Source organism: Ochotona princeps, chromosome 17, assembly GCF_030435755.1.
Source record: "Ochotona princeps isolate mOchPri1 chromosome 17, mOchPri1.hap1, whole genome shotgun sequence".
Classification (NCBI taxonomy): domain Eukaryota; kingdom Metazoa; phylum Chordata; class Mammalia; order Lagomorpha; family Ochotonidae; genus Ochotona; species Ochotona princeps.
Genome location: NC_080848.1, coordinates 49,611,331 through 49,637,156, shown reverse-complemented (window position 1 = coordinate 49,637,156; position 25,826 = coordinate 49,611,331). Strand labels below are relative to the sequence as shown.

General features: G+C 46.5%; 1 protein-coding gene across 2 annotated transcripts in view; it reads left to right on the top strand.

The window, feature by feature from the left end:
• The window catches only part of ARHGAP44 (Rho GTPase activating protein 44), a 138,849-nt gene that overhangs the window by 54,231 nt on the left and 58,792 nt on the right, over window positions 1–25,826 (top strand). For both annotated transcript variants that reach the window (XM_058676156.1, XM_058676157.1), the window contains exons 2-5: window positions 8,761–8,800; window positions 9,737–9,841; window positions 17,858–17,934; window positions 22,118–22,229. In XM_058676156.1, coding sequence (XP_058532139.1) covers window positions 8,761–8,800; window positions 9,737–9,841; window positions 17,858–17,934; window positions 22,118–22,229 — 334 coding nt within the window. The remainder of the gene's footprint in view (window positions 1–8,760; window positions 8,801–9,736; window positions 9,842–17,857; window positions 17,935–22,117; window positions 22,230–25,826) is intronic.

The following is a 25,826-nucleotide window of genomic DNA, read 5'->3' as shown; positions in this document are numbered from 1 at the left end:
GGCACCTTTACCTGCCATGCTACAGCCCCAGCCAATGTTTTTACATCGTCTACTTGCATGTTTGTTTTTTTTTTAGGTTTACCTTCCTGTCCTTCACCCCACTTATACTAAAAGAATTCCCTGTTGGATTGACAGGGCTCCTAACAAAGGTATTCTCTCTAGCATTTGCAAAATATGTGCTGTGTCTTGCATATCTTGCTGTTGGGGTCTGGGGTTAGTTCCATGGGACTTAGTCTTGTCAAAAGACTGTCCAGAAAGTCCAGCCTTATTAGTTAACACCATGTATCAATGGACCCTGCTGTTCCTTCTGTGTGCTCTTTCTTCCTTACAAGCTGTGAGCGTCAGAGGAATGCAGGGTTGACAAGCTGCTGTAGCTTCGAATTGTCTCAAGGCAAGTTGCTGTTATCCAGGTCTCTTCTGACTTCTCCCCTTTGTCCTCATATGCACTGCATCTCTTTTTTTCTCCTTCCAAACATTATTTGGGAAAGAGAGACACACAATGCAGACACAGCTCCTATCCATCGATTGCCTCCCTAAGTGCCCATAACAGCTCAGGGTTGTGGGAGCAGGTCGGAGCTGAAAACTCAATCCTGGTCTTCCGGGTGAGTGGCTGGAATCCAACCGTGGGAGTCAACCCAAGCACTCCAGTGGACAAGGTGGCCTCTTCAAGTGCTAAGCCGAATGTCCTACCATTACTCTTGTTCCTGTGTGTTTTCCGTTCCCCACTCCTCTGGTGATGGTTCTGATTTTGCTTTTAGTCTGTGTGGTGCATGTGGGATGGTCTCACTCTCAGAGTTAGGGCTGGGATGTGACCTCGGGTGTGAAGATGACATAGGCAGGACACAGGTGAAGCCATACCTCTTTGTGCACTGGAAGGAGTGGATTGGGCCCCACAAGCACCTTGTTCCCGAGATGGGAACTGTGTGACTTCCTTTCCCAGCATCATGGTCTCTTGTCTGTTCACCTATCAGGCTCTCCTCGGCCCTTTCATCTGTGCAGTGATGGAGCTGGGGTTGCAGTGTGGTTTGGAGTCCACTTGGGAATTTGTGTTGGACGTCTATAAAACCGTCAAGCTGTCAGGATGCTCTTAGTGGTCAGTGTGCCCAGTTTCCGGACTCAACAGGTGAGGGACCAAAGGAGACTCAGGGCAACTCATTCCCTTTGCTGGAGAACAGGCAGCCTGGAAACAGCCCAGTGAGAACTGAGGACTTCTAATTGCTAATCCCATTACACCACATTGCTCAAATTCCTCGACCTAGTTAAGTGAATTAGCAGAATTGAGGTTTCCGCTCAAATTTGTAAAATGTAATGCCATGCACTGAAATCAGTCAAGATATTTGAGTTGCAGCCTGAGAACTGACATAACAGGGAATGTGCTAAGTGTATTTTTATGCAATAAAATTATGGTATTATCCCACTTCCCTCCAGTTTTACGTCTCGCTGACAGCCATTTCAGTTAGACTGTCTTAGGGTAGTGCTGTGCTGGTGAGAGGGAGGTGAGATGCATGGAGATGAGAGGTGCTGCTTGTGAGGATTCTGTTGGGGTCTAGGGTTAGTTCCATGGGACTTAGCTTGGGGCTGTGCAAATACAAAAGAAAGCATGAACGGCCGAGGGTTGTGGGAGCAGGTCGGGGCTGCTGTGGGCCATGCGACATAAAGAGATGTTCAGTTTTTTTACGTGTTGTGAGTTGGTGACTGGTTTATCTGAGACGATTTGTGAAGAGATGATCCTTGCTCTTCAGTGATTCCTCTGGTGGCAGCAGAAGAGACTTGGGGCTTTCCTGTTGTTCCCAATGAATGTCTTCTTGGGAAGAGGCCAGAATGCCTAGGTAACAAATCAGGAGGAGTTGAGAGCCACCGTGTTCCATCCGGGTTACTGTCTTCAGAGCCATGTTCCCTCAGATGTACTTAGCACCCAGTGCTCAGCCACATTTGTGCTCACTGATTTTCTGGTTTGGATGGCATGGGTCAGACAAGATGAAGCCATTACGCCGACTGCATAACCTTCTCAGAGCCTTTCGTGTTGGAATGGGATTCCATTCAAGGAGAACCTTATATTCGGTGTTTCCCTAACTCATCCCAGAATCATCGCCTGCACAGTCTTCCAAGTTGGCTGATTCCATGGAGCACAGTTCTTGAAACACCTGTGTGGCCTGAACAAGCTGTTGTGTAACACTGGTGACCAACAAGGCTTGGGCAGGTGGGGCTGATTGATCTCTACAAGTGCCTTGGAAGAAGAATGCATTGTGTTTATTTTAAAGACTTACTTGAAATGTAGAGTGATAGAGGGGGAGACACACATACAGGCATGCTTGGTAACCTCCATCTGCTGGTTCATTCCCTGAAGGGTTAAGTAGAAGCCAGGAACCCAGAGTCTCCCCTGTGGATGACTGGGGCCAGCATCTGCTGGCTTCTCAGGTCCCTGAGCAGGGGAGCTGGATTGGAAGCTGAGCAGCTTGGCTTTGAACCAGCGCGCTCCTGTGGGATGCCGGTGTTGCAAGCAGTGGCTTGATCCATGTGCCAGAATGCCAGTTCCCAATGTACGCTTTCTAGATCACTTCGCTGAGATTTTCTTCTGCTTTGACTCTGTTGAGTAACAACATTAAAAAGGTGTGACTTGCCCCCATTTGTTACCCACACAGTACCTTGTTATTCTGTTGAGTGACTCATTGCTCCCAAATGGTAGGTAGTGTTTGTCGTCTCAATGAAGGATGCTCTTTCGTTTCCAAGGATAAGGGCCAAAATAACAGCCTTCCTAAAAATAGCATCACCTAACAGGCTTCTGCACCTGCTTGAACATGAGCTGCTTGGGGTCCTGGCTTTACTCCTCTGCTGAGATGTCTCAGGAGTCGTGAAAGAGGGGAGCTTGGCTGGGGGAGAATTGGGCCAAGTAACTTCTGTTGCTTCTTATTCCTCCATGTGGACCAGTCTTTTCTCCCATCAGGTTCTAGAATGTTCTTAAAAGCTTTAGGTTGTTCATTGGTTTAGTCTTCTGTTGTCATTTTAGTGGGATGTTCTTCCCATTTGCCTTTGGTTTTGTTGGATGCTATTCCTCTTCTCAAAGCGATCTTCACCACGACACCTGATCATCAAGCTCTCTTCAAACACAAGGAAAAGATCCTTAAATATGCACATGAAAAAAAATCAATTGACATATAAAGGAATGCCAGTTAAACTCTTAGGAGATCTTACAGGAAACTCTACAGGCCAGAAGAGAATGGAGTGACATATTCCAGATTCTAAAAGAAAAAAATTGTCGGGCCAGGATAACATATCCAACAAAGCTTTCTTTTCTCTTTGAAAATGAAATAAAATTCTTCCACAGTAAAGAAAAGTTAAAAGAATTTGCCTCTTCCAAACCTGCCCTACAAATGATACTTCAAGATGTTCTGTTGACATTTAGTATATATTTAAACTGGAATGTAGAAAGATCGGATGAGCAGTATTCTTTTAGTCTTGTGGAAATCATTGATATATATATTTGCCTACATAATGTTTGATTCTGGTGTATTTATATATTTTATTTGATCCATTTCCCTTGTTACAAAGGAAATTTAAGAAAGAAGCCATGAGCCTACCACCCAGGTTCATAACCAAAGCGTTGCTAATTCAGTTGAGGCCAACCATGTGTCCTTCTGAATCGAGGCCCCCCCCCCCCCAAATGTAACTGAGAAAAAAAAAACCCTATATTTATAATCTTCTTTCTTTAGTTTCATTTTACAACATATGTATGTATGTAGGCTGTATAATGGTGTTTTGTTCTGAGTGCTTATGGAAATAATCACAACTTAAGTAGTCTTTTTGTTACTTCTTTCCTGTTTGCAGTGTAGTTCTAAGACTCACATCATTTTTCGTGAATTTTATTCCTTTTGCTTTTAGTTACTGAATGATCCTAACGCATCATTCTATGAATTCCAGCTTCTTTTGTTAAAGGGTGTATTTTGAATGTGGTGATACCTTACTGAATGTGAGATCCATTAGAGGGTCATTGGAGAGATTACTCGTGTGCATCAAAGGGAAGGTATCGTTTTGCTAAAAGGTGTTTCATGTGAATACTGAATTTCAATGTCAGGGTATAAGCTAGTAGCATTGTTTTTTATAGTAAACACCGTATACTTACAGTAGCAGTCTACAAAGGTTTCCTTTCACTTCTATCTTCACCATTTGAAATTGTCAGGCCTCTAAATTTCTGCCACAGTTGTACATGGATAATAGTATTTCTTTGTAGTCTTAGTTGGCATGTCTCTCAGGATGAATCAAGTTGACTGAAATCTTATAGGTTTGCTAGTCTCTGTAGTTTCCTCTTTTTAAAACTATAAAAGTCAGATGCAAGTATGAGAATGGATACACACACACACACACACACACCCTATCAAGTTCTAAAGATAGGGGAGTTAGCCCAATTTCTGTAGAAGTGACTTTTTTTTCCTTTTTGACCGGTAAAAATGCTTAGTGTGGTTTGAATGTTAATCCTTTGATAACTTTATTTTTTCCATGTATCTGTTTGCAGTGTCCAACCTCTTTTTGTTTTTTAAATCACTTTTAAAATCATGATTGGGACAAATTTTGATATAAACATATTTCTATTGTGTAATTAGTCTTCTTTGTCTTTAAAAATTTTATCTGTGGTTGGAAATGAATGCTATTTTGTATTTTTCTCAAAGTATTTGTATATAAAATCTTAATAGCTTGACTTTTACACTTAAGTCTAATTCATTGGTATTTGGCCTTCATGCATTGTATTGGGTAGAAGTTTCTTTCTTTTTAAATTGACTCATGACTGTGTATTAAATGATTTTTTTCTTACATATTCTCTGTAAGATCTCTGTTGTCAGTTGTTTCCCCACATTTGTGTGGATACTGACATTTAGGGGAAAAAAAGACTTATTTATGAACTTCAAAAGCCAGAGTTACAACATGAGAAAGCCAGACTGAGATCTTCCATCTGCTAGTTCACTCCTCAGATGGCCATCATGTCCAGGGATGGACTGAGTCCAAGCCAGGGCCAGGAGCTTCTTCCGGGTTTTCAGTGTGGCTCAGGGGCCCAAGAACCTGGATTATCTTCCCTGCTTTTCCTGAGTGCATGAGCGGGAAGCCGGATCCGAAGTGGAGCTCCTGAGACTCAGGTTGGGGCCAGGTAGAAGCTTTCCTTGCTGCACTGCAAGGCAGACACTGTACACTCTTTCCCAGTGATCAGTGTGAAGATTGATGTGGTACTTTTTAAGTACTGTGACTTGAATAAGTTTTAGTTTTTGATAGCAGTGAATCTTCTTGATTTATTCCTTGATAGTGTGGGTTTTTTTAAGACTTGTTATTTCCATATATACTTCAAATTAAAAAAAAATTAAATTCTGTGAGAGGCAGAGAATAAGAGACAGACACCTCAGCATCCACTGGTTGATTGTCCTGATGCCTACAGCAACCAGGGCTAGGTTAGATTGAGACAGGGAGTTGGTAACTCAGCGTGGATCTTCCCTATGGGTCGCAGGACCCCAGCTTTGCACCACCACCTACAGCCTCTCAAGGTATGTGCATCAGCAGGAAGCCAGAATGGGAAGCAGAGTTGAGACTCGAACCCACATACTTGGATGTAGAATGCTGGCACCCCCACCACTGGGTCAACTTCAACTCCCACCCCACTATAAACATTTCATTTTTGAAAGTGCGTGTTTTTCATTTATTTGAAAGATAGGATGCCTGAAAGAGAGAAATGAAGAGGCAGGGAGTGGAGAGAGAGACGGAGAGCGAGAGAACCTGCTGTCCTCTGCTCCACTCCCCCAGTGCCCACAGTAGCCAGAGCTGAGCCAGTCCAGCACCAGAACCTTCAGCTCCATCCAGGTCTCCCACACAAATAGCAAGGACCCGAATCTTGTTTTCCATCATCTGCAGCTTCTTAGGATGCATTAACAGGAGTCTGGATGGGAAACGGGGCAACCTGGACTTGCACTGACTCTCCCCTATCTTTAGAACTTGATAGGGTGTGTGTGTGTGTCCATTCTCATACTTGCATCTGATTTTTATAGTTTTAATTTCTTGGTATTTATGAATGTCAACCATCTTTCCCAGCTATATCTTCTTTGGGAAAGTTTCTTTTCAGAATCTTGGCCTCATTTTGAATCATATTTTTTCTTCCTGTGGCGTTTGAGAGTTCTTGCCTTATTTCGGATACTGTTCTGTTTTGTCAAATGTGTGATTTTCTGTTATTTTGTCCCTCTTTGTAGGTTGTCTTTGCATCTTTTAATGTGTCTGTCACAGAGCAAAAGCTTTTAATTTCGAAGGAGTCTTTTTTTTTTAATTTATTTCCTTTCTCATGACTCTTGCTTTTGGTGTCATACCCAAGAATTCATTGTATATCAAGGTCAAAAATATTTTTTCCAGAAATTTTATCATTCTATGTTTTTATTATAATCTGATCTAGTTATAAAGTAATGTTTGAATCTGATAGAAAATGGTGGCCGGGGTTCATCTGTTTATTTGAAATTCAGACTGATAGGGCCCAGTGTGGTAGCCTAGTGGCTCACCTTGCACACCTGGAATCCCATATGGGTGCCAGTTCTAATCCTAGTATCCCCACTTCCCATCCAGCTCTCTGCTTGTGGTCTGGGAAAGCAGTCGAGGACGGCCCAGAGCCTTGGGACCCTGCATCCACAAGGGAGACCTGGAAGAAGCTCCTGGCTCCTGGCTTCAGATCAACTCAGCTCTGATTGTTGTGACTACTTGGGGAGTGCATCAGTGGATGGAAGATCTTTATCTCTCCTCCATTCTGTAAAAATCTGACTTTCCAATAAAAATTTTAAAAAGAAGGAAATTCAGACTGTTAGAGACAAAAGGAGATGAGGAGAGGAAAGAGACAATGAGAAAGAAAAGTCTTCTATTCAGTGGTTCAGTTTCCACGTGGCCACAACAGTCTAAACTCCAACCTGATCGGCCATCTGTGTAGCAAGAGCGAACGCACTTGGGCCATCCTCCACTGCCTTGGCAGGTGCCTTAACAGGACGTTGGACCAGAAGCAGAGCACCTGGGATTCAAAGCAGTGTTGCGGAGTGGCATGGTGCTGCCAGCAGCTTACCCCACTGCACTGTGTCGCCAACCTCTGCGTGTAGGGTTCTCTGTTGATGCTTGAGGAGTGATAAGCCCCTCCCTTGGCCACCAGGCTTCCGGTGAGAGTCTGAGGTCACTCTGGGTTGGTTCTTTACAGAGCGTGCCCATGCTTTGTCCATGCCTTCAAGACTTGCCTTCAGGTTGACTACAGTGAGTCGTGGTGAGGATTTCTTCGTGTATGTATGATTTGAGATTGGCTTCACTTAATCAATATTTGAATTTCTTTTACCAAATTGAGGAAGTTTTAGCTACTTACCCTTTGAGTTTTTCTTTTTTTGGCATATCTTCTTTTTCTTTGTGGGGGAGTTGGAGGATATAAATATTTGCTCTTTTGTGATATTTCCACAGGCCTCTGAGGCGTTGCAAGTTAGTCTGTTTGGTTTAGCCTATTTTTGCTGTTATGCGGGCTGGGAATCTCTGCCGTACTTGCTTCTAGCTCAGTGGGTTCTTCCTCTTTCCCTTCCATTCGGTAATTTGAATTAGTCTGGTTCCTTTAAGCATGTATATAACTGCATATTGGAGGGTTTTTTTTTCATATAATGAATACTTTGAAATCTTTTTTGAAGAAGCATAATGGTGTTGGGGCGGGGCTGTTGCGGTGGCATACTAGGCTAGTCCTCTGATGGCAGTGCTGACATCCCACGCAGGCATTGGTTCTGATTTGAAAAAGCAGCAGAGGAGGGCACACCTGTGTAGGAGACCTGAATAAAAATTCTGGCTTTGGATCAGCTCAGCTCCTGCCATGGTGACTATTTGGGGAGTGGGTGGAAGGCCGTCTGTGTCTCCTTCTCTCTGTAAAATCTGCCTTTCAAGTAGAAACCAGTATGTGGGTTTTTTTTTTTTTTTTAAATCGTAATGGGTATGTTTTGGTTTTTTTTTTTTTTTTGAAGGTGCATTTCATTTTTTAAAAAAATTTTGCTTTTTTTATTATCATTTTATGATACAGTTCCACAGGCCTTGGGATTTCCCTTATCCCCTCCCCAGATCCCTCCCCCCTCACTGAGTTCCCCTATATCATTACTATAGTGTAGTTCCTCTACACAGTCATCTATCCATTATTCCAGGCGTGGACAATGGCAGAGAGTCCAGCATCCTATTGGTACATTTCATTTTTATTTGAAAGGCAGAGTTACAGAGAGAAGGGCAAATGGCCAGATCTGTTTGCTGGTCCACTCCCCAAATGGCTTGCACAGCCAGAGCTGAGCCAAACTGAAGCCAGACCCTGGGGAATCCATCTAAGCTTCCCGTTCGAGTTCGGGAGCCTGAAGACTTGGGCCATCTTACGCCACTTTCCCAGCACCCTAGTGGGGAACTGAATCAGAAGTGGAGCAGCTGGGACTAGAACCTGTGCTGCAGGTGGTGGCCTAAGCTAGCACGCTACACCTCCAGTCATTATTTTTTGAGATTCAGTTTGTGTTTTCTGGTTCTAGGTGTGGTCCACAGATAATAAGTATCCAAATGACCCTTGGCAGAAAAAAAGGTTTCCCAACCCTGCACATTCCAGAGTGTGATGTTTGTGAAGTGTTAATATTTAAGCTCCCCCCACAGACCTGCTGCCCTAGGGCTGCCCTGGAGTGGAGAGAGTGGGCAAGAGTTAGGAGGTTGTGATGTTGGTTTTCCTACTGATCCATTTTTTTTTTTTTTCCATTTTCTTTTTAGGGCAGAAAAGACTGAAGTTCTAAGCGAAGATCTCCTTCAGGTAAGGTTGTCCTAAAGATCAAAGTTGTTTTCCCACTCCAAACAACACCGTTACAGATGCTGAACTGTTCTACCTGCTCGTCATGCGAACTCTTCAGAAACACAAGCAATAATCTTTCCCTACTTTGCATTCTGAACACAGCCCTCTGTGCACACGAATCCACATCGTGGACTCAGCCAACTTCAGAGCGAAGTATTACAGTGTCCGAAGCAAAATTGTTTTCCCCATCATTACTACTGAAGCAATACAGTCTAAACACTATTTGCAGAGGGTTTGCATTGCAGTAGGTTTCATGAGTCATTGAGAATGATGTAAAATATAAAGAAGAAAATAAGTTATAGGCAGATATTATGATTTTTTAAATTTCATTTATTTGAAAGGCAGAGTTGCAGAAAGAGGGTGAAAGAGAGACAGGGAGATGTTCCATTCACTGAGTTACTCCCCACATGACCACAAAGATCAGGGTTGATCCAGGCCAAAGCCAGGATTTTGGACTCTATCTGGGTCTCCCACATGAATGCAGGGTCCCAAGAACTTGGGCCATCCTACACTGCTTTCCCGGGTGCATGAGCAGGGAGCTGGATTGGAAGTGGTGCATCCTATAGGATGTTGGTGTTGCAGGCAGTGGCCTAACTCTGTGCTGCACGGTACCAGCCCATTTAGTATATGGGAGTTGATCATCCAGGGATGTTAGTACCTGCAGGGTTCCCAAATCAGTCATCTATGGCACCGAGGGACAATGGTACAAGAGATTTTAAGTCATTGTATTACCTACTGAGCAGATGAGCCCAAAGTCCACGATGAGCCTTCCTTGGCGCTCCAGCAGTGGAGTGATGTTCCCCTCTCGGAAGTCCTTGTCTCTGTTGAGAGCTGGGTCATGTCGTCCAGGCCGACCTTGCCCTCATGCCGTGGCTCCACCTGCTCCTCTGTCTGCAGGTGGAGAAGCGCCTGGAGCTGGTGAAGCAGGTGTCCCACAGCACACACAAGAAGCTCACCGCGTGTCTGCAGGGCCAGCAAGGGGCAGAGGCCGACAAGCGCTCGGTAAGTAGCCTCCCAGCCCCAGGCTGCTGCACGCTGCACGCTGCCCACTGCGGCCGTTCAGATGCCTGGGGATCTGGGCAGCAGCCCTTGCTGGGTGTCTGTCTGCAGGGTCAACAACCTTCCCACTGTGCTTGTTTATTAGCCCCAGCTGCTGCAACCTGGCCCACACAGCCGGACAATGACCTTGACCTTGACCTTGACCTTGACCTCCCTGGAAGTTCCTGCTTGAGCTCTCACTTGTAGGAAACTTTGGCCTCGATGCACATCTCTCCCCTGTGGCTTGCTCACCAATTCCATTTGGCCGTATAGCACCTTAAAATCTCATGGGGAGATAGAGAGTCTTTGTGGCTGTTGCTTACAAGTGCCTTTCACCATAGTGAGATAGGAAGGAGAGCCTGAGGGCCAAAGCTTCAGTGTCTCTGTGTTTAACCTGCGTCGTAACAGCAGGCCATTGTCCAATGTGATTCTACTCAGCGGTCCTTGGAATAGACAGGTTTGGCAGGCTTATTTCTCTACTGACCCACACTTCTACCTCCACCAAGATTCAAATGATATGCTTGGGCATTCACTAAGCTTTAATATGAAGAATACACACTTCAGGTATTTTGTTCTTTCCTTCCCCCTTGCTTGAATTTACATGTTTTCTATGTGTTGGATGGTTTTTGACCGTGTTCTCATGGTCTCCGTGACCTCCCCCACAGTTGTCTTTGTTTAGCTCCATGGACTGCGTGTCGTGCACCCCAATGCTCGCTCCCACCTCCTGCTACAGTGCAGACACCTGTCCTCGTCAGTTTTTCTTTTCCTAATGCCAGACTTCTCTCTGAACACAGGTTGAATGTCTCCTTATCCAAACTGCTTGGAGCCAGAATGCCAGAGTTTTCAGATATTTGCAAACACACAATAGGATGTCTTGGCAATGAGGCTTGAGTCTAAATAGGAAATTCATTGATGTTTAATATATATCTTATATGCACAGCTCGGATGTAATTTATACCATGTTAGTGCACCTGCCTTGTTGTGTGGGTGAAGTTTTATACCTGCATTTTAACTGTAGTCCATTGTGTGAGGCTAGCTGTGGAATTTTCCATTGGGGACTTCATGTTGGAGCTAAGAATGCATCATATTTTTGAGGCTTTTGGAATTTTAAATTAGGGATGTTCACCTGGTATTGCATTTAAATCAGAAATCAAATAATATCCCTCTTCTGCCTGAATCCCACCACTGGATTCCAAACTCCTTCCCTGGGCCTTGGGCCCTCATGATGTGTCTTCTCTCTGCCTGTCCGAGCTCAGCCCCTGCTCTGCCCCCTCCTGGAGCCTCTGCAGCTGCTCCGCCCACCGTACGGGAAGTCCCGACTCAGCGGTTTCAGGTTGACCACTTCTCACTTCTCAGCTCAGGTGTCACTCCCATGTGGCTTTCTCAGTCCCCTGCCATGTTAGCTCTCTCACCCTCTCTGTATCACTCTGTTCATTTTCTTCCTAGCATGTATCAGTGTCTGACCTCACTGTACTCCGTGAGTTCTGTCACTGGTAGGGGAGCTCCAGGGAACAGGAGCGTATCTCTGCGTCAGCTATGCAGATACCAGCCATGTGGTAGACAAAGATAAAATAGATTGATGCAGTGAATGGATGGTTCCTGAGTATTTGGGGCACAGGACCTGCCCAACATGGTTGCATGCAAGCGTGAGTCCTTGCTGCTCTATAGCAAGGTGTTGCGGTGAAGCTTTGGAAGCCCAGCTTTGCCTTCCTAACTTGGCCAGACCTTGGACAATGCTTAGTAACCTCACAGTCTTTACTTTCTTTATTTGGAACATGGTAAAGACATTGTGCCACCCAGCATGCCTTTTAGAGTTCATGGTATTCATACAGGGGAATGCCTTAGCCCATGCCTGTAAACACTAAAGAGATGGAATGTGATCTACTGCAGTCAGTATTGTCCACTGTTAACCTGGATGGCCACTGAGAACCCTGCAATCCCAAGCCACAAGCGCGGGCTGAGTCTTTGACCTGGATACCTGGGCTTGGAACCAGAGTATAAGCAGACAGCAGTTTCCTGAGCTGAAGCATCTGAGAGAGAGAGAGAGGGAGGGAGAGAAAGAGAGAGAGAGAGAGTGTTGGAAGGGACAGAGTGTGTATTGGAATGAGACCTTGTGCCTCTGAGTCATCTTACGCATCATGTCGCTCATGCTCAGTGTCTGTCCAGAGAAAACATCTGTCACAGATTTGCCACCTTGACGGCATCCATAGCCTGGGACTTTCTGGCTCGCTTTCTCTTCATTCTTAAGATTCTGTCTGAACTCTCCAGCCAGGAAGCAGCTCATTTTTACAGCTTCTCTTTGATTTTGAAAATTACCAGCCTACATGGATGGTGACGTTCCCCCAAGCATCACCAGCTAGCTCTGGCTGATTCTTGGCTGCAGAAAGAAAGAAATTCCAGCAGCTGTTATTACTAGACCTTGGAATGGTTTAATCTTTGAATGTTGAATGTCCACATACTAGGAGAGGGAATGAGTAAAGTGTGGGGGGCAGCACACAAGTAAGGAATAGATCTTAACTGAGTCTGGGCGTTGGGGTGTCTGAGAGCCACAACTGGAGGGCAGTTTCCCTTTTCACCTCAGAAGCAGAAATAAAATGTGGAGGCTGTTGTAAATTCTGTTACTTATTTATTTACTTATTTACTTATTTTTATTGGAAAGACAGATATATAGAGAGGAGGAGAGACAGAGAGGAAAGTTTTTCCATCTGCTGATTCACCCCCCCGGCCGCAATGGCTGGAAATGAGCCAATCTGAAGCCAGGAGCCTCTTCTGGGTCTTTCATGTGGGTGCAGGGTCCCAAGGCTTTGGACTGTCCTCTGCTGCTTTTCCAGGCCACAAGGATGGAGATGGATGGGAAGCAGGACCACCAGGATATAAACTGGCGCCATATGGGATCCTGGCGCGTGCAAGGCAAGGTCATTAGCCGCTAGTGCTGGGCCCTGTTGTGAGTTCTAATCCATTCATATCTCCTGCACAGCCTTGCTACTATCTTGTCCCTATTCTCTTTTGTCATGAAGCTGGCCCACCTTAATGCATTTATTCCTCTTGTCGTTTGGTGGCTCCCTTCTGCATTTCTAAATTTTTTGAAGTTATTGATGTGTTTACTTGGAAGGTAGAGTAAACCAAAAGAAAGAAGAGACACAAAGAGATTTTTTCCACTTGCTAATTAACTCCCCAAGTCACCGCAGCAGCCAGGGCTGGACCAAACCAATGCCAGGAGCCAGAAACTCCATCATGATATCTCACATAGCTAATATAGTCCCAGATGCTCGAGACATCTTCCATGGCTTTCACAGGCACATTGGCAAGAAGCCGAATTAGAGCAGCCAGGACTCAAACTGGCATTATCATAGGGAACTGGTATCCCAAACAGCACCTTCACTCACTGGGCTTTCTTCTTTCCAGATTCTTAAACTATTTTCACCAATATAGCCGCATCATTAGTCTCCACTGAGATCTTTAACCCTTAGCCTTCTCCCCTCCAATTACCTAAAATCCACCTTACCTCTCCTAGGGCGACGGTTACATCATTGGTAGAGAATTTGGTTAAATATATGCATTCGTGATCTCTGTAGCCATTGAAGTTATAAAGAAGAAGGAGATAGCTCTGTAGGTCATAAAGAGTGATATGATAGATGCCTGCATGTGATAAAAGGGAAGGCAAGGCACGGTGTATGTGGCCTGCTATCCCACGGAGGGACGCATGTCTGCTGAAATGGACAGACATGTGCGCACACTTGTTGAATAGCCTCTTCTGAAATGCTGCAGCCGAAAGTATTTCCTGTTTCAGTTCTGAGGTTGTTTCCTTAGACTTGACTTGTTAAGTATCTCCAACTCCCAAAATCGAAAATGCAAAATGCTCCACGCTCTGAAATTTTGAGCATTGTATTAATGCTAAAAAAAGAAAAATTGGATTTGGGGGTGTGTCATCGGACTTTCATATTTGGAATGCTACACCTGTAACTAAATCTTCTTACAACACTTAAGGAAACACAGAGTCTGGCCACTGCCAAGGTCTCTAGTGAAGGGAATGAGGCGGATGAGGGTTGTACTGGGGTGGGAGGGTTTTTGCTCTCAACCCTTGTGTGATCGATTTTATATCCAGAAATGGATTCACTCCTTTGAGGTGTGTGGGTAGGGAGACACAGGTTGGTAGATGGGACAGAGAGTGAGAAAGAGAGGAGCTGTTGTGAAAAGCCTGAGAATGAGCAGCTGTTGAGATGGGCATGCTTTTCTCATCGGATAATGCTCTACCACTTCCTGCTTTCCTCGTTGCCCGTAAGAGCACACGGGAATCATCAGTGTGGGTGCTGAGTGAGCACAAGCGACAGGGGCATCATTTGCCAGGCTGGCGAGCAGGGCGTCCTGGTCACATCACTTCCAGCTCAGTTTCCGCTCTAAATTTTGCCCCACAGGTACTTGGCTGTCCCCACCCTCCTTGTCCTCTCTCTGGAACTCCAGTCTCCCTCACGCTCCTCCAGGGCTTCTCCTGTTGTTCTTGACCTTCATTTGTGTGCTTACACACAGGCACAGCATTCTACCTGGGGACAGGGCTGGTCAGATTTTCCTGTACCTGAGTTTGGTAGAATTCTACTCATCCTTCTCCAAAGAATGTCCACTCCCGCACGACTACAAGTCCCCTCTGCTCTTGCCTTGGTTGCTTCTCTGACCATTTTGTAAGAGCTGTTTTAATATTTTTGTTATCTGTTTGAAAGAGAGGAGTGTGGGGAGAGAGAGAGAAGTTGATTTTCTATCCAGTGATTCATTTTTCCAATTGGCCTGAAACAGTCAGGGCCAGGCCAGAGCCAGCATTCTGAAACTTCGTTGGAGTCCCCATGAGGGACAGCAGAGGACAAGTACTTGAGCCATTACCTGTTGCCTGCCAGGGTGCGTATTAGCAGGAAGCTGGAATGGGGAAGAAACGGCTTTCCAATGCAGGCTTTCTCATACAGCCTTTGGGCATCCCAAGTGGTAATCGCTGTGCTAAACAACTGTTCCTTGGTCATATCATAGACAGGAATTTAGAAAAGCTGTAGAAGAGCCCGGCATGAAAGCATGATGGTTAAAGTCCTTGGCTTGAATGCAACGGGATCTTATATGGGTGCTGGTTCTAATCCCGGCCGCTCCACTTTCCATCCAGCTCCCTGCTTGTAGCCTAGGAAAGCAGTTGAGGACGGCCCAAAGCTTTGGGACCCTGCACCCACCTGGGAGACCCAAAAGAGGCTCCTGGCTTCAGATTGGTGCAGCTCCAGCCATTGTGGTCGCATTGGGAATGAACTATCAGATGGAAGATCTTCCTCTCTGTCTCTCCTTCTCTCTGTATATCTGCCTTTCCAGAAAAATAAATGAATCTTTAAAAAGAAAAGAAAGAAAAAAAAAAGCTGTAGGAATTTAGAAAACCTGAAGGCAGATGAGTCTGTGAATGGCCTTTGGAGCCAAAATAGTCCTTTCGGGTGAGCTCAAGGATTGCACAATTGTGCCAAGATTGGTGACTGGGGCAGTTTAGGAGCTTGTGGCTCTAGCCAGGTTCCTTGGCTTTGGTACTGTGGATGTCTGGACCTGTGCTTTGTAGGACGCTCAGCATCCATGACCTCTGCCCAACTTAGGACAGGAAGACCTCTTCCGCTGTGACATTTTCTGGATGTTGCCAGATACCCCTAGGAGGGACAGAATTATCTGTGATTGAGAGCCAGTACCTTAACCTCAGCCCTGTATATGAAGCTACAAATAGAATAGTATGTCTGCTGCTGTGAAAACCCACCCGTTTGCACCCAAATACAACACTCTGTGACAAGATATAGAAAGACACTGTCTGCACCAGGCAGATCTCCAGCTCTCTGGGTACCAGCTGGCTGTCCTAGAGTTTGAGCTACAACACTCTCTGGAGTCAGCGTCAGGCCCCACAAGTTGAGGGATCAGTCCCACAGGATTGCCCTGGATTTGCAGTGCCAGTCACTCAGCATCTGCCCGGCCAGCGGTAAATCAAGGGTTCGCATGGCTGCCTTTTCGGGTTCAATGACTTGCTAGGATGGCTCACGGAATCTAGGCTATCACCTATGATTCCCAGTCTGTTGTGAGGGATACTCTAAAGGAGACCGAGGAATGGCCAGATGAAGAGGTGCACGGGACAGGGCCGGGTAGTGTGTTGTCTTTTTCCATGAGAAGTTAAGTTCCAAAGGATTGCTGCCTAGTTTTCAGTGCTGCTGTGCTGTCTGTAACCAACTGGACCAGCACATGGATCACAGTGGAAATCCTCTGGGGTTGTATCTCCAGGAGCCCAAGCCTGGGTTACTTACCACTTGACCTGTCTTAGTAGGCATGTCCACTAGAACACCTGCAGACGGGCTGCTGGCCCATGTGGCTCTTCTGTCTGCCTGCTTCTTAGCTCAGGAGGAAGGTGGTCTGCTCCATGATTATGGGGGAGAGAACAAATTGCTCCCATAGCAGCCTGCTACTCTGTTCCTGTTCATGAAACTCACCCCCGTACAGTGGCTCTACCCTTGAATTATTTTGCAATATTACGCATCTGTCTCAACTATCTAATTTCAGAACCTTTTTACCACCCTGAAAGGAAGCCTAATTATTCCCCTGAGACTTTCTACGCTCCCCAGAATCTCTGGCTGCCACAAATCTATTTCCTGTCTCTAAGGGCTTGTTCATTTTGGTATTTCTTAGAGGTAGAGTCATGTACAATGTGGAGTTTTGTGCCAATCTTAGTATTTCATGAACATATCTTCAGGTTCATCTATGCCATAGCTTGTTTCAAGACTGGGGTCTTTTTTTTTAAGATTTACTTTATTTTCATTGGAAAGTCAGATATACAGGGAGGAGGAGAGACAGAGAGGAAGATTTTCTGTCCGCTGATTCACTCCCCAAGTGGCTTCAACGGTCAGCGCTGTGCTGATCTGGAGCCAGTAGCTTCTTCTGGGTCTCCCATGTGGGTGCAGGGTCCCAAATCTTTGGGCTGCCCTTGACTGCTTTCCCAGGCCACAAGCAGGGAGCTGGATGGGAAGCGGGACTTCCAGGATTAGAACCGGCGCCCATATGGGATCCTGGCATGTGCAAGGCGAAGACTTTAGCCACTAGGGTACCATACTAGACGCAAGACTACGATTCTTTTCAGTGCTGAGTAATATTCCACTATATAGCCATTCCACCTTTTAGTCATCCACTGATGGAGGTTTGATTGACTCCGCATTTTACTTCCCGGATGTTGCCCATCACATTTACATACACAATCTTACTGAATCTACGTCCAGGTACATAAATTTAACGTGATCTATCCATGAGTGGAATTGCAGTGCCCTGCAGTAGCTGTTTAACTTCACTGTGCCACTGTTCCCGGTGCTGTGCCAGTGGACATTTTCACGGAAGGTGCGTGAAGTGTCTGTTCTCCCTGTACTCTGTTTTTTCCCTTTCTGAAGTTGCCTTGCCGGCGAGTGTAAGGTGGTGGGTGTGTCACTGGCCTTGGTTTGTCTTTTCTTAATCAGTGACGAAGATGAGCGTCTTTTCGTGTGTTTTGGCCATCTGTGTTTCTTGTTTGGACTCTCGCTTTACTTCGGTGCTTTCTTTGGATATATTAACCTTCTTGGAGCATTCTGTATTTCTTGACCTCAAACTACTTTTTTTAAAACCCAAGTCTAATATACTCTTCAAGAGAGAGACTGAGTTGTTCTGAAGTGAGTGCGTTGTTGAAACCTTTGTTTGCATCATGTTAACTTTTTTCTCCCTTGTTGCTGACCTATTTTAAAACACAGCCTGAAAACCTTGGGCTTATGTTTCCCTATGTGGCAGGTTTAATTCAGGTTTGCAATGCTGTTACATGTCCAACCCATTGTTGTATACTGTGAAATTTTAGACTGAAGTATGATTTTTTAAAGCCAGCTTATGCCTTGCTGTCCAGGCAAGCGTTAACCTTGTTGGCTGATTTAGAGTAAAAGTTGGGAGTAGTTTTGGTGATAATGTTTATTTTCTTTTCAGAAAAAGTTGCCTTTGACAACACTGGCTCAGTGTTTGATGGAGGGGTCAGCCATCCTGGGAGATGACACACTTCTCGGGTAAGGTGACCCCGTGTGTGGGTTTGTGCCTCATGTAGGGGTGTCCCCCCATCCACAGAAAGGGAGATTAGAATCCCTGAGGGAGGCACCAGCTTCTGGGGACTCTGGCAGGGGACTGAATTCTTGTGGGGAAGAAGAAAACGCTCCCAGCGAGAAACCAAAACCCTGGCTGGCAGTCTTATTACTTGGGTGGCCAGGCACGTCCCTTTGGAGGAATTGACATGAAACCCAGTGAAACACACTTGAAGTCCCTGGGGCTCTAGCAGAAGCACAGAATAACACTGTGACATCTGATGTCACCGCTCAGGGGACTCCCAGAGGGGATGGGCCTGGCTGACTACAAGCTCCCAGAAAGGCAAAACTCAAAATACAGTTGCCAGAAGAGAGCTTCTGTAATCGGTCGGAAAAATCAAAGCCTAAAGAACAAAAAATACTAAGGAAACATGAAGAAATGCCCAGTTGTTGAAAATGAAATTTAGGGATTTGCTGTAAAGGGACATGTCAGGGTTAAGAGGCAGTCTGCACCACCGCCATCCCATGTGAGTGCTAATTCAAGTTCCTGCTGCTCTGGTTCCAACCCGTCTCCCTGATACTGCTCCTGGGGAAGTAGCAGAGAATGATGCAGCGACTTGGGCCCCTGCCAGCCACACGGGAGGCCCGGGAGGCGCTCCTGCCTCGGGCCTGGCTCAGCCCTGACCATTGTGGCCATGCGCGGAAAGGGGATGGAAGATGCTGGCGCTTGTTCTCTTTCCCTTTGTAGCTCTGCTGTTCAAATAAAAAAAAAAAAAAATTTTTTTTTAAAAAGATTAAATTCTGAAATGACTCCTCAGCAATCACCAAAAACCCAAACTGTGATGAATGGGTAGTAATGAAAAAATAAACGAGAACTTTTTAAAAATAGTGCAGTTGTACCACTACCAGCGTGGTAGCCTAGCAGCTAAAGCCCTCACTCGCACATGCCAGGATCCCATATGGGCGCCGGTTCTAACCCCGGAAGCCCCACTTCTCATCCAGCTCCCTGCCTGTGGCCTGGGAAAGCAGTCAAGGATGGGCCAAAGCCTTGGGGCCCTGCACCCACGTGGGAGACCCGGAGGAGGCTTTTGGCTCCTGGCTTCGGATCTGCTCAGCTCCGGCCGCTGTGGCCACTTGGGGGGTGAACCAGCGGAAGGAAGATCTTCCTCTCTGTCTCTCCTCCTCTCTGTATATTTGACTTTCAAATAGAAATAAATGAAGACGATCTCAGTTGTTGTCTCATTTCGAAGGAGAGTTTCCTACGTGGACAGGAGCAATGAGCAAAGCAAAACTTAAGGAAGCGAGAACCCAGCTACTGCAGCAAAGAGCAGCCCCTTTCCCCCTCTTTTTGGAATCTGTTTCTTCTCAAATTGCCTTCAGCTCAAAATAATACTTACGACAAAGTGGTATATTTAAGGGTGCTGCTATTTTTCATAGTAAAGAAATATAAATAACCGTTCAGTTTAACAGGTGGTGATATGATGATTTGAGAAGGGTTGGAAAATTAGACTAACAGCACAAAGCATTTTCAAGCTCTTATGTCGCTTGCAGGGAGGGTAAAAAATAGTTCATTGCAATTTGATCTCAGGTGTACATGTTGGAGAAGTGACCCACAGGAATAACAGAAGAATGAATATCTTCCAAAGTAGAAAAATGATGAAATAAACGAAACAAAATTTTAAAAAATGGAAGAGGAAGGGGACAAAAGTCCAAACATGTAAGCTCACAGAGAACATATCAAGTAGAAAGCAAAAAAGGAAGGAAATAGAAGTTACAACATATTTATCTGCAGTGAAGAGATGTAAACAGAGTGAATCCAGCCGTCTCGATGAACAAACATGAACTGTATTCAGCAGTATTTCTAGGAGACATGCCAAAAACATAATGACAGCAAGGTGCAAGATGGGAGACTGAATGCACACCTGATTTTATTCCCTTCCAGGATCAGCTAGAATTATCATAAGGGGGTTCCCCTCCTTTTGAAAAGATAGAGATTCACAAGTGCAGGAAAAAGAGGGTGGCGGGTAAAGACGAGGGGGGCGCGATTTTGCAGGGTGTACCATCTGATGTGGCAGATCCCTGACAGCTGAGCCCAAGCCACAAGTCGGCTCTGCAGAGGACAGTGGAGTGTGTGCTCCGACGATGCGGTGCCAAGTGACCCTGGATAGTGGGTCTTGGAAGGTACGTGTGGACTGAAGGCACAGTGAGGACCCCTTGCATCACTGAAGCCCTGCTGTTGCCACACCTCAAAGAGATACTCATTTCTCCCACCTCTGCTCCAGTAGAAACAGGAAAGCTTCTAGGCTTAACAAAGAGCAGCAGTAGAAACTGGAAACGGAGGAGGCTGCGCCCTCACAATTCTGAAGGTGCTCAACATGGGACTCAGTGTGAACCTCAAGTGTCGGTGGATGTGAGATTGGAGAAGAAAGGTTGAAACAGCAAGCCTTAGACCTGGACCTCTTACGTTCTCTTTCAAAGAAAGAGACGAGGGGGGCCCGATTTTGCAACGTGTACCATCTGATGTGGCAGTTCCCTGACAGCTGAGCCCAAGCCAAAAGTCGGCTCTGCAGAGGACAGGGACTATCGGAAAGTGGGCACAGGATAACAGGACCAAAGGAGAGGAAATTCCAGGAGAGGAAGGAGGATTCTGGGTAGCCAGCGGTGTCCCTAGGGATAGAAGACAAAACTCTTGCAAAAAAAAGAAGTTATCTTCTCTAGGAAAACATGCAGGAGTGACCCAGAATTATACTCTGCTCCAAGTGCAGATTGAGTATCCTTTGTTGGAAATACCTGGGACCAGTGATATTTCAGGTTTTCAGAAGCTTTTTAATCTTAAAAAGATTTTTTTTTTTGAAATATTAACATCCATGTTACAGGTTGACCATTCCTCCCTGGAAAACTCAAAAGCTGAAATGCTTCAAACATCTGAAACTTAACACATTTGGATTTCCAATTTTCTGGTGAGGGTTGCTCGGTCTATAAATATAGAATCAGAGTGGTCGTGGATGGAACACAGTTGGCCCGGCAGTGACCACAGCAGGCCTGTGTTCTGCACAGGAGTGCCAGGCTTCAGTACCCAGCCCTCTTTCCTACCAATTCAGACCCTCAGAGGCACAGTGGTAGCTCACGTGGCTGAGTTCCTGCTGCATGGGAGGGCTGGGTATGTATTCCTGGCTCCTGGCTTCATTCACTGCAAGCTGTTGGCAGGCAGGTGGGGAGTGAACCAGCAGATGGGAAATCTGTCTCGCCTCTGAAAACACACAGAGAACACTGTATAAATGCAGGGAGGGAGGAGAAACGTACACATAGCGAAAGTCTCATAGAGACAAGAGCCAGTGGCTCATGCGTACAGTGTTTACTGAACTAGAAATATGGTGGGTAAATAAAAGAAAACCAGATAAAAAGGCACCACTGGAAAAGAAAGGGAAAACCATAACCGCGGAGTTGACGTTCTCAGCAGAGAGCATCTGCTGTGTGTTCACAGGCCCGCACGTCAATATTTAAAGAAATCCTGCACGTAGACCCTGCTGGAATGTTAGCTAGGGACGGTGCAAAGGCCTTCTGGGACAAGGAGCCCTGAGCTGAGTAAGCCAGAGCACGTGGAGGCCTCAAACCCATTCCATATCTCCCTGAAACAAAGTCCTTCCCTTGATGCAGATTGAGAGCCAGGACAAGATGATGATCACTGGAAGAAACTCAGATATATCCCTGAGTAACCAGGGTGGGCGCGGGTGAGGAGCAGTGGGATTGCTCCTTCGCATGTTGGGAGTCTTGCACCTACCGAGAGACTGCACCAACGCCCTGCCTGTAATAGCCAGGCGCTCTTGCTATGCAGAAAGCTTATGAAATGGTGGCGTATTCATAGAGTGGAATTCTGTGTGGCAGTAAGTCTGAGTCTGCATGTCCAGTAGTCCCCTCTTTACCCACTGGGGGGATGTTCTGAATTCACAGTCCTGGCTCCGATGTGTACTTTATCCCCGCGACAAAGTTTTATTTATACAGTTAGGCGCAGGAAGAGCGTGACAAAAGTAATGATAAGTAGCCGGGACCCCACCAGCGTATTGGCCCCAAGCTGGGAAGATTTGCTGAGTGAGTGGTGATGAGAGCCACACTCGGGCCAGTGCTCGTCTCTGAGGCTGTTCACTGTGATTCTGTCCCCCTCGGGCTGCAGGAAGATGCTGAAGCTCTGTGGGGAGACGGAGGACAGGCTGGCGCAGGAACTGATCCACTTTGAACTGCAAGTTGAGAGAGACGTGATTGAGCCCCTGTTTCTGCTGGCAGAGGTAAGATGTGATAATGAGGCCAGGACTCCGGGATTGGAAGAGGAATCCCCCGTCATTTCTGCTGCTTCTACCCTTAGTCATTGTCTCCCTGCCTCATCTTGTTACCTGGCATTGTTCCCCTTTGTTTAAAAAAGAAATGGATTTGTTTGTTTGATTAGTTTATTTGAAGAGTGGAGCAAGAGAGACAGATCTTCCATTTATTGGTTCACTCCCCAGATGACTGCAACGGCCAGGGCAGGGCCAGGTTAAAGCCAAGAGACCCTGGAACTCCCACGCAGGTCTCCAAAATGGGTGACAGGAGCCCAAGTACTTGAGCTGTCAACTGCTACCTCCCCAAGCACATTAGCAGGAAGCTGCACCAGAAATGGAGCGACTGGCATTCGCCTTGGCACTCTGATATGGGCTGCTGGCATCACAAGCCGTGGTTGAACCGACTGCATCACCCAACCAGCCCTTCCCCCCACCACATTGATTTTCATCAGGAATTATTTCTGCCACATAGTTCAGGAATGCACGTGTGGCACCCTGATCCCTCGTGCTGGATGTGATGCCACTGGATAGATACAAAGCGGACCGCGTTACCTCCTTCCCCAATCTTGTGTAGACTGCAATTATCTCTGCCTTTTCTCACCCACCCATCTCAAGTCTTCCTGGAAATTCACAGCAGCCCCTCCCTACCAGGTTCACTGGGGACCCATGGTCCTGAGGCTCTCTAAGGGCTTTTGCCCTTTTCCGCTTTTTATTCTCTAAGATTGATTTATTTATTTGTTTTCATTGGAAAGGCAGGTCAGACTTACAGAGAGACAGAAAGATCTTCCACCCACTTGTTCACTCCCCAAGTGGCTGCCATGGCTGGAGCTGAACCAATCTGATGCCAAGAACCAAGAGCTGCTTCTTGGTCTTCTGTGTGGTAATAGGGTCCTAAGGCTTTAGGCCATCCTCCATTGCTTTCCATGACCACAAGCAGGGAGCTGGAAGGGAAGTGGAGCAGCCGGGATCCGAACCAACACCCTTGTGGGATCCCAACACTTGCAAGGTGAGGATTTAACTATTGAGCCATTGCGCCTGGCCCCAACTGGTGTTTATACTGGTCCCTACTCCTTGGACCTTAATGGACACTAAATTCAAATTGCTGATGAAGAGGCAATCTTAATATCTACATGACAGTTTTGCTAGCATCCACATAGTGGAATCTTATCGGGGGAAACAGGAAATGATTGAGAGTGTGGCTTCAGTTGCTTTGGACACTGGTACCCTCCCTGATGCCTTTAATTGACTTTAATAAAAGCTAAACAGGTGGTTAAGCCATAACATGCAATGCCAGTTTCCCACATGGGCGCTGGTTTGAGTCCTAGCTGCTCCACTTCCCAGCCAACTCCCTGCTGATGCACCCTGGAAAGTAGTAGACTCAGTCAATACTGGTATTTGGGGGTGAACCCACAAGTGGATGGAGGACCCATCCCTCTCCATAACTCTGCCTTTCAAGTAAATAAAGTACATCCTGGGGGAGGAAGGGAAGGGAAATAAACCTAAGCAGCACTTTGACCTGAAACTGCTTGCCATGGAGAGATAGCCTCCGTCTTCAGTTTGCTGACCCCTCACCTATGTGGCTTTTGAGCACTAAAAATATGAGTAGTGTGGCTTAACACTCAATGTTTAATTTAACTTGTGGTCATCTAAATTTAGACCTTCAAAGACCAAGCTAGCTAGAGGCTTATGTGTCGGGCAGCACTGCTCTAGCCCTGTGTTTGGTTTCTTCTGGATGTCCACGTACCCCCTACGGAAGGGCTGTTTTGGCAGGGGCAGGTGGGTGATTCTAGCGTTGTGGAGAATTCCAGGAGAGAATCCTGGATTTGGTGCTATAACACTAGCCAGCGCTAGCTTGCCCAACCTCCTTCCTATGGGTGGGGATCCCTAGCCAGGAGCACTCATGGACGTGCACCTGCTTTTGCTAAGGTGCCCTGCAACCTCGGCCCAAACCCAACGCAAACCCGGGAGCAAGACTGACATTTGTGCTGAAACGTTCCTGGCTAGTGTTGGCAGCTTGCATGTGCCGCCTGGTGACTCCCCAGTGTTACCTGCTGGTCCCTGAGGGGCTGTGATGGTGGCCTTCTTCCTGCCTGAAGCTGTGACATTCAGCCTCGTCCCTTGCACCTGCTCGGCAAACAGCATAGGATATATTGCACCGAGCATGGGGCCTTCCTCTCATTTCCCATCGCAGCCCACCATGATTGTAGTACGAGTGATGGCCAGTTTTCTTTTGTAAATATCACATCCTGTCCTAGTTTTGCTGGGCCTGGAACCCCCCCGCCCCCCCAAAAAATACCCTGCCTTAGAATAAAGTCATTTTTAATAAGGAAAAAAATGATAAGAATAGCTGCATGCAACCAACATGGAAGAGCTCCCGGCCGGTAAAAGACATGGTGGCAATGTTGATTCATGATGGGCTCTGGAGGAAGTCTGACTTGAGGGCTATAAATATTTAGTCTGCATCCCAGCGGTATTCCTCCCAGCTTTCCGGGTCCCACGAGGCCAGTGCTGCTCCTCCAGCCGCTGTCTGATTGAAATTAGGTCTGTGGGTCAGACCCGACGGCTTGGCTGGCTTTCTCTATCCCTTGGGTGTGTGGCTCTTGTGGCAGGGGAGAGGGAGATGCGACGAGGCCCTGGCTTTTGCTGGTTGGAGCAAGGGTGGGCCCAGGTGAGTAGGGCAGCACAGAATCCCTGGGAAGATCGGGGTTGAAGAGGGGTCTGGCAGGTGTCTAGCAAAGAGAGCAGAGAGCCGCTGAGGAAAAGGAGACTGGATTTCACTTGCAAGTTGCTGAAAAGGTACAAAGTTTTATTTATGTGAGGAGAGTAAGTTCTGGAGGTCCAATATGCACTACAGTGTGGATGTAGTTAACATTCTACAGCATGTATTTGAAATTTAAGGAGCCAGCACCGTGGTGCAGTGTGTTAAGCTGGCACCTGTGATGCAAATACCTCATATCAGAATACCGGTTCCCAGCTGCTCCAGCTTCCTGCTAAGGCACCTGGGAGGGCAACAAAAGATGGCCCAAGTGTTGGGCTCCTGCCACCCACCCGAGAGACCAGGTTGGAATTCCTAGCTCCTGGTTTTGTCCTGGCCCAGACCCAGCTGTTGTGACCACTTGGAAAATGAGCCAGCAATGAAGCAGCAAGTGGAAGATCTCTTTCTTACTTCTGCTTCTCACCTTTCACTCTACCATTCAAACAAATAAGTCAATCTTTAAAAAAAACCAAGAGTACATTTTTTTTTTTTCTGTTGCAAACAGAAAAGTTTATTTGCGACGGTGCCAGGTGAGCAGGGAAGGCATAGGAAGGGGAAGCACCTCCGGAAAGGTGCCTCTCCAAAGAGGAGGGAGAGAGACACCAAAGGTCTGAGGAAGGGTCTTGGGATTTTAAGCCTTTCTTGACCCCTCCTTGTTGGGCGGGAAACCTACAGGTAAGATGTTCCCCATTGGTGGTCTCTTAATTAGAAAATGGGTGGGCAATGCTGGTGCCACCCACCTGACAGTGTGGCCAAGACCTCAGCAGGCCTGGATGGTCTCAGACCCCCCTCTTGAAATGCCACATCCTACT